We start from the raw sequence: 16,967 nt of genomic DNA on the forward strand, positions 1-16,967 counted from the left end.
TTACCTTCTATATTTATAACAGCGAAATCTTTCATATCACATCAATACTATCACCATTTTAACTTCAAAAGGGTGAAATGCACCTTTTCATTCATATTTAACGTGTTATGTATGCAAAAATTGGAGTTTAGGGGTTAGATATATAAATACATAGGAGCTGAGTGGCATGTATGTAAATTTTTTTGTATTTTATCAACTAAGGATTGTGTCTGGTTTTAAACTATGGCTAAGTGATTACTTTTGCACGCTTTTTTTTGCCGACCGTTATAACTTTCATTTCCTTTTTACTTTTCTTTTTTCCACATTATTTTCATTTGAGTTCTGAAACATGATTCCACTTGTTTGTCAGGCTTATGTTCATCAACTTGAAAACAGCAGATTGAAGCTCAGCCAACTTGAGCAGGAGCTCCGGAGGGCACGCCAACAGGTAGGATGATTATATGGATGTTTTTCTTACCTGTCGAATATTTTTCAGGGAATGTTTATTTCAAGCAATGGAGATCAAGCACATTCTACAGGTGGAAATGGTAACACTTTCTTCCATCTTCAAGTTTATGCTTTCTGTAGGATTTTGTGCATCTTCGTTTTATATGTTATAATTTTAAAGAGAAATTACATATGTAGCACACAATTCTTATGTACTTACATATTACACCTAAACTTTCACATTTACAGAGCACTGTGGTGCTTTAGACCTATGTATGAAAAGGTTTATTTCACATTTAATAAGTGATAATATTGACATTTTTTATACAATATTAAAGATTTGAGTGTTATGTGTGTAAATATGGAAGTTTAAGTGAGAGACATGTAAATACATAAGATATGAGTGTATAGTATGTAAATGCCCCAACTCTAAATTCAAAATTAGAGTGAATCGGATTACTTTTGAGTTTTAAGTCATGTCCTTGGGTGAATGAACATGAGAGTGAGTGGAGATGTTTGCCATGTTCATTTTTTGTTAGATAACTTAATGCCACCATGTTGCCATACTTTATTGGGTGCCTTATATTTCGTCTTTTTCTTCGCCTTATTCATCTCCATTCTACTTGATCCGCATTTACCCATCACAAGGAGGTTCAACTTCTATGAGGAGCTCCATGACTTTATGTGAACCGAACTGAGTTGAGCAAACTCGTTTGTGAGAGCCAATCCCGATCTTTATTTGAGCGCATGGTTGGTATTTAGATTGGCTTGATTAAGAATGTTGACCTTGATTCGTGCTTAATTTGAACTTGGTATGAGAATAGCTTCTCAAACTCTATTCGGATGGCTTCGATAATCCATAGTGTTATATGGTCATGTTTAAAGAGGGCATAGTTGACATTAAATTCATTGTTTTGAGTTGAATTCATAATTTATAATTCCAATATAAGCATGTGCAATGATTATGTGTTCCTCAAGAATTTTACCTTAGAAATGAATGATGAAAATATAAAAAACTAATTAAAAATATAAAAACATAAAAAAAAAAAATTAAAACCTTGGAGATGAATGATGGGTCGTGGTTTTGTAGAGTTATCCATTAAACAAGGTTGAGAGAAAGAGAACAAAATGACGACGGAATGATTGATTTTGATTAAAATCTAGGTAGTAACAAGACTATTGGAAAGGCTAATTTTTTTGAATTTTTTAGTAATTCATCGTGATTGTATAACATATGAAAATAAAAAGGTGCAAAGCATAGCTTACGTGAGGCTGCTGGGTGGGAGCTCAGGCTTCCAATTAAGAGGTATTGGATTCAAGGCCTTTCTTATGCGTTGTTTGCGAGAGTTCGAGATTAATTTCGCTCAAATTCTTACAAAAATAAAGAGAAAAATATGCGAAGCATGTGACCTATATTTGGGATGGTGTTACTTCGTTTAACTATACTTCCATCAAATTTCCAAGCTTAATCCCCATGTCACTTCATCTAAATTGATGTGAGAATTTCAAGATAGAAATCTCTACAACCTTTAATCTTAGGATTAGCATTTGCGTCTACCAATGATTTTAAGTATATATGGTTATTATCAAGCTAAACTATAGCATCCATGTAGCTACAGAAAAAAACTAACCCAGCAGTAAAGAGTTTAGTAAATTATATTGAATGCCAAGAGTGCCATGCAGAAATTTGTAAAACCATGTATAAGGAAACTTTCATATTAATAACCATACCATTGCTCATTAATAATATTTATAGCACTAAAAATATTGTAGATGAAAGCATGTAAAACACATTCAAACTTGTAATTTCACAAGTATGTATGGCGCTCATCCAAATATCCATCATGCCAACATAACTCATGCACTATAATTATGTTGAGCGTAAAATTTGAAAGTGTTAGTTGCTTAAAATGTCATCATTATGTAGGGAATCACTTTTGTATTCTTTTGTTTCTTTAGGAACTTATATGGTCATAAATTATTTCATCAAAATGACAAAATATGATATTTTAGATTGTTTGCTTTCAAGTCCCAGCGATCAAATAAACAATTGAATTCTCATGCACAATGTACACGCCTTAATTTAAATTCATAAAAATATCAAATTATTATCAATTCTAATATATGCGTTTGTATTCTCTTTTTCCATTGACAAGCTTTGTTTTAATCTTAGAGTCTATAAAAGTTCTAATTTAATAAATTTTTGATATAAACTGAAACAATCCCAACAGAGGATTATTTCAATCCCAATTTAAATACATTAGAATTTAGGTGTAAGATATGTAAATACATTATAAGTGTGTGGTATGCATGTAGATCTTCCAATATTTTAATACTTTAAGATGACTGATTTTGATCAAATTAAAGAGTATTATGCTAACAGTAAGAATTTTATTGATGCATATCTTAAAATAATTGATGTCTTACTTGTGTTTAATAAGAATCTCATTATTAACGATATTATTGCTTAAAGGGAACCCTATTTTGCATTCATAACTCGCTCTTCTAGGATTCTGTCATCTTAGAATTACATGATGCTGGTGCTGTGTGACATTTTGGTCAACTTGAAAATGTACTCATGATTGATGATAAGAATTGTTGTTGTAATTTGAAAAGAGATGTTTCACATATAATGTCACAATGCAGAACATGCCAAGTAGATAAAGGAAGTAAACATAATAATGGGCTTTTTATATCATTCCATGATGTTTGTACAAATTTTGTTCTAAGATTATCACAAACTCTGAAAAAACACAGTTCTTTATAGTGGCTGATCATTTTCAAAACTATCTCATGCCATTCATTTTTTAAAACTATTAATGCATCTCAATAGCAAAATTATATTTTAATAAAGTGGTTAAATTGCATGGATTGCTTAAAATTGTTGTATTTAACAAACATGTAAAATTCATGGTTTTTTTAATTTTGTTGAAGAAAATGGAAACCCAGTTAAAATTTTCAATTGCTTGTGATCCACAACTCACTGGAATAATTGAAATAGTTAATTTGATTCAGGATGATTTGTCGCTATGTCAAATTAAAGAATACTTGTCCGGTTGAGATTTGATATTACCAATGACTAAGTTTGCATATAACTCTTGCATCAATAGGGTGATATATACAAGTTAATTTGACATTGCCACGGGATATCAACTCAAAGAAATTAAAGAAATTTTATATAAATTTATTATGTAGTGAATTTGCACAATAATAATTTGTGAATGAATTTGCACAACATATGCATGATTTATATGAAGATATTCACATAAAAATTAATTGTTAATTATGTCAGTTATAAGTCTATTCCTGATATGAGCATAGACATGTGGAGTTCAAATCAAGTGATAAGGTAGTAGTAATTTTTAATTTAAAATGATTTCTATAGGGACCTTTGAAAATTAATTGCAAGAAAAGCAAAGCCATTTTAAATTTCGCACCACATTGGGACAAATGCTACAAACTAGTTATCCCAGTAAGCATTGTTATAAGTCCAATATTCAATGCATCTAACTTGACTTTACCATAAGTTTTACTCTTCCCATTCTCTCATGAATCCACTTTTCTTGTCTTACAAACAGATCAATTCAATGTATTCTTGAAGCTATTATAAATGATGGGATTGTATCCACTTGTATCCACTATTGATGATGGATATGCCGGAAGTATTTTATACATTAACGTGATGGATTCACTTGTGATGATTCATGAGATATCTTGCAAAAGCAGAATTGCAGATTAGTTGTATCTAAATTGAATTGATGAATGTCAAATGCTCAATTTGTTGAAGTAAATTTTTTTGGGCCAGATTAATGAACATCTAATTTGTGTACTCATCGGAAGCATAGAAATTAAACATTGAATAGTGAAATAAATTTCAATTTTCAATTCAATTATTATGCTTATGCTATTAGATGTAAATTCTTTGAGTGCATCACAATTCCTAAAGATTATTTTCAGTTAATGAATTCTCTTGTACCACCATGAGGTATAGATATCCCACTTGATGATTTCTATCTTTGTTCTTCTAGTAGCTTGTCTTAGTAATTGGTGTCTTTGCACTATTGAAGTTTTGTTAAGTTGGATACATGCTAAGTTTTCTGTCAATTGAACTTTGATGGTTGCAAAAAGTTACATTTATTAAGTTACATCTATTCTCAATTTCATATGGAATTGTTAATTTTGATTGCTGTGAAATTATTGTGTAGGAATAAAGCTCATTTTTTTATTGTGTTAAAGTAGCTAACTATGTTGAAATTTAAAATTGGGCATCTATGAATTGGTTGCATTAGTGAACGCTAAGCCCTAAGGTATCCTACATCTCACTAAACTTCTCTTAAATTTTCAAGGGAACTTACTCAATTTTAAGCAATTTACTGCTCATACTGGTGGTCCCTAGGGAGCCTAAATATGTTTATGATACTTCAACTTTTAAGAGTTATGGACCTACATCAGTTCTATGTTCTTAGAGGTTGAGTAATGGTTTCAGAGTAGCATATTGTCTCCAGCCTTATGGAGGAGCATGGCCTACTCTTAATCTATAGAAAGCAACATAAAACATATGCTCAACATTTGTTTCTTGTTTGCTATATACTTGTGTTTACATTGTTTTAACATCTTATTCATTAATTACAACTTGATGCTCATTATTTTATTTTTGATGTTTTAATCTTTATATATTAAATATTTTTTATTTCACCAACACTAAACAACAAAACCCGAATACATAAAAGATAAACACTTACATTTTAAGTGGTAGACGATCACTCCCAAACCTTAAATTCAAGATAACAATCACATATAACCTAACCTCAAATAATCAGCCCTATTTATACCAAACAACAATAACTAACAAATGTCTAAATTGTCATTTTAGCCTTACACATAAAATAAGTCTTCAAATTATTTGGCGGGCTCGGCGTCGTTCTAGCATTAACACTCATCCCAAAAAAATGCGTTGTCTTTAAGGGAAAGAAAGGAAACTACTGTTGGATCAAGTCGTATGACTCTTATGTGTTGTTATAATCTAGCAATCGTTTCCATTTAACCAGAAATTTGTAGTGACCCTCATGAGATCGAAATGTAGTCCTGTGCAGGTTCGTTAGTTTCATCTGAATCTATTGGTATCTTATCTTCAAGTCAGTCTTGGAGAATACTACAAACCCAAACAACTCTTTTAATAGCCCGTCAATCACTGAGACTGGAAATTTGTTAGGTATTGTTTCCTTATTCACTGCTCGATAATCAGTGTGTAAATTCAGCCATATGCATCCTCTCCTTTAAGGATTGACAACTTCATTTTCTTATGCATTAGTCTCATCTCCAATTTTCCAGACCGGAAGCTCATTTCACCCATGAAGCTGGGGTTGGGTTCCTTTCCTCTACCCATATTAATTTCCTTTCTTCCATAAGTATGGCTCATCCCATAATAAGCTCGTTTGTCCATATAGACTTCAGAATCTCCTTCCGCTTGGAAAGCTACTTCAATAAAAGACAACTGCATGGTTGGTTGCAGCTCTCTATCGGGGTGACACCCAATATGGTTCCCTATTCCTGGCAGAAATCCTTTTGAATCAATCTTATCTAGCCTCAAATCACATTTTGTCCCGTTTTATCTGCTATTGCTCGTGCAATTCCCTCCATATGTTGTAGCTCAAATCCACTCCCGACTCTTTCGTTCAATCCTACTTGCTTCCATTTGTTATAGTCGTCTGGATGTCGTGATATTCCTTCTAAGTACTGTCTCTCAAATCCGCTTCTGATTCCTTCGCTCAATCCAAAGGTTCTAGATCCGCCCTAGGCAACGACACTGTCATGATGTTGCAAATCCTTCAGATTGCTGCCACCCATATCCCCTCTAGAAGTAGTCACTCGATACAGTGGTGGCCAATGGAAAATTTGCGTGAAACTTAACGATTTTCTTCATCATATATTTCAGGATCACGAGTCTCTCCTCCATGGACAAGAATCACCCCTCGATGGTTGAGAAATGCTCCTCCATCCCAAATTTGATTTGTCTCAACTCTTCCCCTAATTTCTCCTCTAAGACATCTACTTTTTTGGCCACCATTACTCCCTAGATCTTTTATCACAAAGACAAAACTCTTGTACTTCGTGATCTCATCATTGGTTTCCCAGCTAGCTCAAATTGCAACCATTTTGCGATGCTCAGTCACAAAGACGTATGGCCCCGTCAATCTAGAGTGTATCACGATCCCGTCATTTGGCTAGAGTCGCAACTATATTGCAATGTTAGTCGCGGGCGACGTGATGGTACTTTGTGATCTCGTCATTGACATTCAACTAACTCAAAGCATGATTTGTTTGTGCAGTCTGGACACGAATGCAATGTTTTATACATTGTGATCCCTTTGTTGCTTCCTGGCTAGCTTGAATTGTGACTCTTTTTAGTTATGTAGACACTTGTACGCATCGGGATCCTGTCAACTTCCCAGAAAGGCTTCTCATAATTAAATGCTCTGATAATAATTTAATAGGAATTTTCTAAAAAGACCATCACCACCTACTGGTCTTATAGGACCTCACTGTCTAAGGATGCATGCTGCAAAACTATCTCCATATATAATAGTTGCTATTACTGAGAAGATTTATATAGCTTTTGTCTCTTTTGGAGTTGATATCGGAGTTAACCGAACCACAATTGAAATAGAAATATTATTTCTAAAATTCAAATAGGCTACAACGATGACTCTCCAAAATAGAAATAAACACTAACAAACATAAGACAAGACCCTAGGGTGAGGGGGACGATGATGAGCTCCGGCTGGGCAGCAGGTGTGGGGGTGGTTAGCCTATGGCTACACTTGGAGGCTGTTTGGAGGAAGGGCGGCAGCAAGGAACAAAGAGGTCTGTTGAGGAAGAAGTACAGCAGCAGGTAGGCTGCAGGGAGGATGGTGCGGCACTAGGGTGGCCGCAGGGAAGTGGGGAGGCAACCAAATTTCTTAAGATGAATGCTCATGTTATACAACCAAATTTCATAAGATTTAAAGGATGACGTCTTCACAGAAAAATCTATCCATCATCTTCTTTTTTTCATTATTTTAGAAGAACGCATTAATTAATGACCACTGCAAGCTGGAGTATGCATGAACATTTCATGTGGGACATCGCCATAAAAGATGCATCATCTTCAGTAATCGCCGGTTCTAATGTTCATATGGCCCTCCGTTGAGGCTGTATGCAAGGCTAGCTCATCACTTTATTCTTTCTAGTGTTCAAGTTATAAGTTTTAAGCTAGGAATCAAAGATAGGAATGTTCTTTTTATCTAGCGTTACTTTCTGTATAAATCAGATTCATGTAAACCACCTAGCTGGCTTGAGGACCGAAGACAGCTACGGTCTGATTCCTTTGGGTTAATTTGATGCCTTTTTTTTGGATGATTGTGCAAAATAAAGTTTTGACTGAAAATTCAAACATAGGAACGTTCTTTTTATCTAGTGTTACTTTATGTATAAATCAGATTCATGTAAACCACCTAGCTGATTTAATGATTGAGAATTCAATTTATTCATCATGGAATTTAGAATCGAACTTTATATTGTGCAAGCTGTAAGAAATGGGTATTTAGAATTAATGAGGACACTGAAATTTGAGTATTATATTTTGATGATAAAATGCAATTGGTTATATTAGAAAAAAGTGAAGGGCCACATGATTCATGGAAACGTTGGAGAAAATATGCTGAGAGATGGCTTGAGCGTGCATTATCATAATTGATAGAATTTGAAGGTGATAAATTGTCAATCAGTCAAAGTAGATTGCTTAAAGAAGCCAATTAAAATTCTTAAGTTAATTTGAACATAATAATTGGCTTTATTGAGAACAGTGCATAGAATTTTTAATTGAGCTAAGAAAATTATGAAATACTTGTAATGATCCTTGGTAGAGAATGTACAAAATGTTTATTATGGATAAAAATGTGATTTTGAATGTTTTTAAAAATAAATACTAGCGATATTTATAATATATTTTCATTGTTTAGAACACCTTGTTATGGTTCATGGTCAAGAGAATGAATACAAAAAAAAGCGCGGAGATTGAAAGTAAATATTCTGTAAGTTAATCTCTATCAGAAGGAGATTAAATGATGGAATGCATGAGCCTTTTCTTTTATGATAATTGATGTAAAGTCACAGCAAATGATTTTTGAAGCATTGAAAGGTTTAGAAAGAATGGAGTAGGGAACATAGTACACAGCATTGGAGGAGTTAGAAGCCTTGCAAAGCCATATTTTTATTCAATGATCACAAATTTATAATTTAATTACTAATGGCCAAAATAAAACTAAATAATCAGTTCTCGTAAAACTGACCAGTGATCATGCTGCCCCAAAACAATAAAAAAATGATTAAGTGCACTGGTATAAGAAATATAATGATTATTAAACTAAATTGCTATGAGATGCACAACACAATTTTGTTCTGTATCAACAAATCTAGAAAGATCTGGATGGATAAACATGCAAAATAAGAATTGCAGATGCGCGAGAGAAAATTTGTTTAGTAGCTTCTTAATACTGAAATGTTGAATTCTCTTCAGAGTTTTGTTCTATACAAGTTAAGTTATCTTCTGATTATAACTTTATTCATCATGTAGTCGATTTTCTTCATACTGAGCCATTGAGAAACAAATGCTTTATTTAGTTTCTTAATTCATCTTTGCGACAACTGATTATAACATTTACATATCTAACACCCGATCATACCATTTACACCTTTCAGGCTATTGCCATATCATATGTTATGGCTGACTACAAGGCCGAGGAAGATGACAGGATACTCGACAGCAATACAACTGGCCAAATCCCATCTCGTCTCCAGCAATGGGATCACATCACTCGCGAAGATTGCGGAGCCAACCGCTACTTTCGAGCAGCAGGTCCTCGCTTTCAACATCATGTCAGATCCTTATTGTATCACTTTACTTATTTTACCATGAAGTTGTCAGTATAGTTTTAAGTTATATGTTTTTTCTTTCAGAACTATATAGTTAAAATTTAATTTTAGTGAGAATATTGAAAGTAGATTACTTTTCGGCTTTATTGATTTCCAAGGAGTATTTATTGATCTCTTTTTTTACACATGTGAACTTAACTTTAATGCTATAGGGATGAACATCTGCTGAATTTTTTTTATAAAACAATCTTGTTACTTTTCATAACAGATATTGCTGCTAGTCTGCTACTTCACTTAACTCTGAAAGGCTAGCCATAAGAATGTTTGGTTGATTTATTTCAGGTGTTCTCTGAAAGACTGGAAGTGTTTTAGTTCAGTTCTTCTATAATTCTTTTGATTTTCTACAACTTAAATGTTATGGTGATAAAGATCTTATTAAAGATTTTATGGGTCTCATTTTCTTTGTTTTAGAATTTATTTTCTTTCTCTGTATATGGAGTTTTTGTTGAAGTCCGTTTGGGAAAGTTTTCTCAATAGGTTATGCTCGAAGTCTCTTGCTTATTCAGAGCTGATAGTATAGATACTATACAAAACTCTAAGAAACTGAGAAGAAATCAATACTTGAATGTTTATATTTTTTTAATCTCTTACCTCACGGATGCCCGGTGTGAATCCATATGAAACGGCTTGGAACACTTCCGGATTGATTTGACTTCAAATTCTTGAGGTATAACATTTGGGATCTATAATAACATAATAATACATTAAAAAAACTTATAGAAAAAAAAAAAAAACTTATAGAAAAAAAAAAAAAACTCTATATTTAAAAATAATAAACTTATAGAAAAAAAAAAAAAAAAAAACTCTATATTTAAAAATAATAATTCAAAATAATCCCACATAAGAAAACCGCAAATTAAAAGGAATTAACATATACAAGAAATAAAAGAATCTGATCCACTGACACATTACATATGATACCACATCACCAAAACTGGGCATCTAACTAGCTCTCTACATTCTATCCACCTCTGCCATAAGATGCCTGCAAACACCTGTGAGAGAGATAATTGGCGATTCAGGCTTGCCGGATTTAAATTAGATATTTACATACATACCACCCAGTTTATATGGACTTACATATCTAACACCTAAACTTTATTTTTTACATTTCCCGAACCTTTAATATTACATGAAAAATACCACTTTTTTAACTTTCAAAAAGTGAAATACATCTTTTAATGCATAAGGTAACTCATGTAAAGGTGCTTAGAAATGTAAATACATAGTGATTGAGTGGTATGTATGTAAATCTTCCTTTTTTTCAATTAATTTTACATTAAACTGAGATATGGGAATGTCATCCTCAGCGACCTAAAATCGGTGACATTTCTTCGGCCTGGGAACCATTTTCCTTATAAAATTAGTATTTGATCACATGATGCCGCAACCATAGCTCATACATTACCATGTGGAATGCATCAAATGGAACAGGAGGAGAATGCCACACGAAATGTTTCTGGACCTGAAATATATAATAATTCCATTAGTAGGTTGGTACAAAATATGCATAAAGTGGTGATCACAGATTAAAAACTGATTAAAAGTTGACAAAAGCCATCCATTTGTAAAAGAATGGTAGATTTAAATCACTCCTGAGTGGATAATAGAGGACTTTTATGTGATTCAATGTGTAGTAGTGGACGAAAAAAATTAGAAGATTTTGTGGAGGAGGTGGTAAAGATAATAATATAGGAAAGAAGCACAGAATATGCACATTCTGATCATGAAGAATAATATGAAAAAGGCAAAAGTAGCCTCAAATGATATATTTTTCAAAACTAGAAAATATACAAGGAATCAGCTTGAAACTAGGACTACAAAGCCCATCTCTATGTAAGGACAGATGATGGAAATAAAAACATTCATGATCATATTGGACTTAGAGGAGGGCTAGAGTTGACTCCTAGCCTATCTAAGTTTGAGAGAAGTCCTATGTGTTTACATACAAAATAAACATTTCTCTAAATTCTTCTAAAACTATATATATTATAGAAATTATCCCCTAAATTTGGGCTAGTTGCATATACGTGTAGCTTTAGTATGCGGATGTATGTGGATGCTTGCTATGCATACATGTGTACGAGCAAAAAAAAAAAACATAGAAAAAAAGAAATCTCCCATAAATTTGGAATAAATCTTTTTGCCCCTAATTTGAAATCCTAATTCTGCCGCCCAAGAAGAACACCTGATCCGCTGATGCATGGTGTATGATACAACAGAGAGTGGCTAAGCACATAACAGGCCAACAACGGTAGTAATGTCCATTCAGACATGCATGGCCTTTAAATTTGGAGAAGGGAGGAAGATTTAAGTTCAAGAAATTAGGATTTGTGTTTACACAAGTTGTATGATATTTTCATATAATTGGATTTGGAGAAAGTGTAGTTAGTGCAAGGCCTGAAAGCACTATTATGCTTCGCTTCCAGAACACAGATCACAGATCAATTATCAAGACTGCTTTCAATAAATGCTCCAATTTGTGATGAGCTTTCCACAAAATAAAACTTCAAACAAACGCAGAAGGTTTAAATTAAACATGATACAAAAAACTTCTTGTCTTGGGGTATCCAGAGTAAGGTCCGGCTTAAGTCTTGACTCTTGAGATATGAGCTGTTGAATTGGAATAATTCTTAATATTTTGCATGACATTCTGTGTGTTGCAAGACTAAGTCAAATCATTACAGATAATTATTGTTCATAAGACAAAAACTATGGTCATATTTAACTTCTGTGATTGAACCAAGGTGCCATTCTTCATTGAACTGTTATAAACCATCTATCTCTTGTTTTATTTTAAATATGGAAGCTAGATGTATCAAAAGCTCAAGAGCAAGTAAAAACTAATTATAGCAGTAAAAGATGACTAAGTTAACATACCTCAACTAATCCTTTGTGCAATGCGATAAATTCCTCATCAGATACAGACTTGAGTATAGACTTCAGTTGGTAAACATCCTTCTCTTTAACAATAAGGGAGAACTTCTGCCAGTCGAGTATATCATTGAAGGGGAGGTCATAATAATCAGAAAGAATAACTGAAAAATATTATAAAAAAAAAAGCCATAATTACAAAAATTGCAACTTGAAGCAAAAAAATGTACTCGAGTTTTCCAAATTTTGCAATAATAAAAAAACAGCATTTACATAAATACCATCCAATTTCTATGTAAACATGTATTAACACCTAAACTTTGCTTTTTTCCAATTATACCACCAAAATCTTTTGCATCACACCAAAAATACCACCATTTTAAATTTTAAAAGGTGGAATACACATTTCAATGCATAGGCAAGGTAGTATGTATGCAAAAATTGAAGTTTAGGTGTTAGATATGTAAAAACATAGGAATTGGGTGGCATATAAATAAATCTTCCTAAAACATATGGATGATTCTAATAATTGCTCTAAATAAGAAAATTTTAAGAAATCAAAGTGCAGATAAGAATAATTTTGATTAATCAAGAGTGCATGACACATCAAACCAAACTCAAATAGTTGAGATTTGAGCCTTCCAAATTTTGCAATAATAAAAAAACACAGCATTTACACAAATACCACCCAATTCCTATGTAAACATATAATAACGCCTAAACTTTGCTTTGTCCAATTATACTACCAAAATCTTTTGTATCACACCAAAAATACCACCATTTTAAATTTTAAAAGGTGGAATACACATTTCAATGCATAGGCAAGGTAGTATCTATGCAAAAATTGAAGTTTAGGTGTTAGATATGTAAATACATAGGAATTTGGTGGTATGTAAAAAAATCTTCCTTAAACATATGGATGATTCTAATAATTGCTTTAAATAAGAAAATTTTAGGAAATCAAAGTGCAGATAATAATAATTTCGATTAATCAAGAGTGCATGACACATGAAACCAAACTCACATGGTTGAGATTTGAGATAAAGCTAATGATGATGAAGATGAATTACTGAATGTCATTAAAAAATCATGAAACACGTGCAGCAGGCAAATTGAGCTGAAGAATTCAGATATATTATGCTTCGCAATATACTCTTAAACAACATATACAATGCCAAGGTGTTGAAAAAATAAATTTAGAATAAAACATGAGCTACTCTCAAAGTCAGATTCGTCTATCCTTTAGCCAGACTAGGTGTTGAATAAATTAAATAGTCATTCTTAGCACGGTGATCAAACTGTGTCACTGGTTAAATGGCAAAGAGATTATTATCTTCAGTCAATTAATACATTAAATGTTGCTCCAGCTTTTCAAGTTGAGGCCAAAATTATTTATGTTTTTAATTTCAAAGGTGATATTATGAACCAACAGTGAAATCCTGAGGCAATAAAAGAATAATTAACACCAAGTATTTCAACACGTTCCTATTTTCTGCAGCAGACTGTACCTGGAACACAACCATAGTGAATGGAGTCAGTTATCCGAGCACTATTAACCTGAGAACCACCAGGACATATGCAGAACTTAGACCTGTAGAACTGTTTTTGATAAACCAACTCTCCAATAGCTCTGCTTATACGGTTATTACTGATGGCAAGTTCGGTGTCATTTTCCCATACACGTGCAAGGATAACTCTTATCTTGGAATTTCGATGGCCAGCCCAAAATCCAAGGATTTTCCTGCAAAGTGGATTTTAGCACTAAAAAGTGAATCTCAATGTCAAAATTACCAATGTACTACAAATTAAGTCATAAATAGTTTCAGAAGTTTTAATCAATGCAACAACATAAGTTTTAATCAATGCAACAAAAGAAGCTGGATATTTTACTCTAGTTCAACAAACATGACCATATAAGATGTTTTCGCCAAACCTTTAATTGCTTTCATGACATATTGTTCTAGAGGCGAAGATAGGTCAAAACATAAAAAATGAACAAGAGAACTGAATGCTCCAACTTCAATGGAGTTACAGTAATAAGGATCTTATAAACTTCAAAGGAGAAAGAAAAGCAACAAATAATTTTAAACTTTGTGGTAATTGATCTAAAGAGTGAATCCAGAGAATAAACAGGGTTTGGGAATAGTAGAATAGTTTGATGAAAAAAGTCTTAAGACACTCCTTGAGTTTTGAAAGCTACAAATCACGAGACAAAATCAAAGCTTGAGCTTTGATTTTTTATATTGAGATGAAAATTGCTAGATGTAAGTTTAGAAAATTGAAACACTCTAGTAACCTAACAAAAGCTTGTTCAGGTTTGAAATAGCTGCCAAATCTTGCAATTGTAAGAAAACCTTAGACTTCTAATTCTTAAGTCATGAAAGAATAAAAAGCTATTTTTTAAGGAAAATTTACCTACATACCACTCAATTCTTATATTTTTACATGCCTAACACTTAAACTTCAATTTTTACATACAACCTCCTCACATATGTTTGAAAATGTGTATTTGGCCTTTTTAAAGTTAAAAAGGTGGTGTTTTTGATGTGATATGAAAGATTTGGGTGGTATAAATGCAAAATAAAATTTAGGTGTTAAATATGTTAATAAATTGGAATTGAGTGGTATGTATGTAAATGCCCCCATTTTTTAAACTTAATAATATGAAAACTATGATTTATATTGAAATATGCAAATGGTTTAATTATGATTTTTAACACACTAAAGTTCTCATTAATCACCCTGATAATCACCCTTTAATAGCTTAAGGAAATCACCACTTCATACAACCTTTTCTATATTATGCAACAAAATTTTTTTTTAAAAAAAAATTATTGGTAGAACACGCATTACATTTCTAAAGTCTATGAAAAAGGATTCAACAAATGCTAAAAAGGATAACTCTTTGAATAGAGGACAACATTTTAAGGTTCGAATTTGTGGAAAATTTGGTGCTGTTTTAAAAAAAACAATAATATTTACAAAGGGTGTGTTTGGGAAAAACTATTTATAGCTATACATGACAAACCGCAACTAGGGTCTAAACAAAACATTCTTACTGCTTTTTAAATACTTAAATGCGGAGGCATGCTGGTCCCGTCTTAATAAACAAAAAATTGCCTTTTATCAACAATGTGCTTGGATAACTTTTTCATAACTTTATTTTACAAACCACTAATACACTTTTGTTTGGCTATAACTTTCTTATTGCCTTTAAAAATTTTTGTGGTGATTAACTTTTTGCTATATATCTTTTAAATTATTATAACAGTAAGTTGTCCGAATTCTTTTAGATGGAAAAAGTCTATAATATTCATGACGGCTACAAAAACTTTGTTTTTCCAGAATGGTACGAAACACGTTTTACTAAAAACCACATTCATCCCAAATGGTCCACAATGCCTCAAACAAATATTCAACAATTTGATTAATGGTTCCAAACTAGAAAACTTACACAAAATTGATATCAGGCCTACAATCATAGAGAAAAAAAAAACTTTATTGCATTCATTCGAATAACAAACCAACTTGGTCAATTCAAAGAGGCAAATCACTTTCATCGACCAAAACATTCCAAAATATGCTAGAAGTATTAGTTCTGCTTTAGAAAAATCAGTGGACATATCACTTTACTAATAGAATGAAAACAGAGTTATGGACTAGCCTTTAGACAAATTTTCAAAGCTCAATTATCTAGAGGAGAAAAATTTGGGTGGACAAACTATAAAATGATTCAACCTTTAGTAGAATGATGGGAAAGGATTACAATTTTCTATATATTAAACATCCATGTCCTGGATTTATGGAATAAAACCTGAAAAGGGCAAGTAAATGACATGAAAAATGAACCCTGCCAATGTAGTAATGCATACACGGATGAAATGAAATAAAATGAGCCACAAAAAGAACAAATTATTATCCGATGAAAAAGTATGGTAGAACTGAAAATGTAAGTAGACTTGACAATAAAATAAATTACATGGATGTTTTCTAGAAGTTGACTGAAAGACGCTAAAATCACATTCTAACCTGTTTGCAACATCATTTCCTCCAGCTGGCAAGGCAAATGGCTGTAGCACTTGAGGAAGCGCAACATCCTTGTGCGGTATATATCCAACATTATAACTAGGAGAACAAACAACTCTAATGGAATTTTTTATGAGAGAGGGAAGTCCTTCAAACGCTCTAACACCAACATCATGGCAAGTAACAAGAAAATGATCAGCACCTAAGGTCCTATTCCAAAAAGGGTATTTCCTCATCAACCCTTCAACATAATTCTTAACTAAAATAGTCATATTTTCATATGATATGCCCTGCAAGAAATAAGATGCATCATAGAAACGTGATTGAAGAGCAAGCTTAAACGAAATACAAGCTAAACAGTTGGAACAAATCGATATTAACCTGGTACCAATGTTTTAAAAGGCGTCAAACCAATGTTCTAAAAAGCATGGATGTTGGGCAGTAAACCCCACAGTTTAAAAGAAAATATAAAGAATATAAAAATTAAGAGAAAAAAATAAACTATTTGTGCATAATAAAAAAATTAAAATCTGCCCCTAGCAAACTGCAAAAATTTTAAAAAAGAATCTGTGGTTTACCATAAACTCAGGCTGAGCATGCGAGAGAGTAAATGAACTACGACTGAGGAAGCGAGATCTAGGAGGAGGGGGGGGGGGGGGGGGCGCCCC

The 16,967-nt window shown here is 32.6% G+C and overlaps 1 protein-coding gene and 1 long non-coding RNA gene across 2 annotated transcripts in view; one reads left to right on the forward strand and one right to left on the reverse strand.

Moving 5' to 3' along the window:
• The window catches only part of LOC110026705, a 12,240-nt gene extending 2,900 nt beyond the window's left edge, over positions 1–9,340 (forward strand). The window contains exons 2-3 of the long non-coding RNA XR_002294242.1: positions 350–527; positions 9,166–9,340. This is a non-coding gene — a long non-coding RNA (uncharacterized LOC110026705). The remainder of the gene's footprint in view (positions 1–349; positions 528–9,165) is intronic.
• An 899-nt stretch (positions 9,341–10,239) lies between these two features.
• Positions 10,240–16,967, reverse strand: part of LOC110026681 (probable glycosyltransferase At5g03795) — a 10,021-nt gene continuing 3,293 nt past the window's right edge. The window contains exons 2-6 of the mRNA XM_020727720.1: positions 16,303–16,589; positions 13,782–14,014; positions 12,280–12,437; positions 10,714–10,864; positions 10,240–10,394 (exon numbers count right to left, since the gene is read on the reverse strand). Of these exons, the coding sequence (XP_020583379.1) occupies positions 10,763–10,864; positions 12,280–12,437; positions 13,782–14,014; positions 16,303–16,589 (780 nt within the window). The 3' untranslated portion in view covers positions 10,240–10,394; positions 10,714–10,762. The remainder of the gene's footprint in view (positions 10,395–10,713; positions 10,865–12,279; positions 12,438–13,781; positions 14,015–16,302; positions 16,590–16,967) is intronic.

The sequence above is a fragment of the Phalaenopsis equestris genome, unplaced genomic scaffold (genome assembly GCF_001263595.1).
Source record: "Phalaenopsis equestris unplaced genomic scaffold, ASM126359v1 Scaffold000392, whole genome shotgun sequence".
NCBI classification, from domain to species: Eukaryota; Viridiplantae; Streptophyta; class Magnoliopsida; order Asparagales; family Orchidaceae; genus Phalaenopsis; species Phalaenopsis equestris.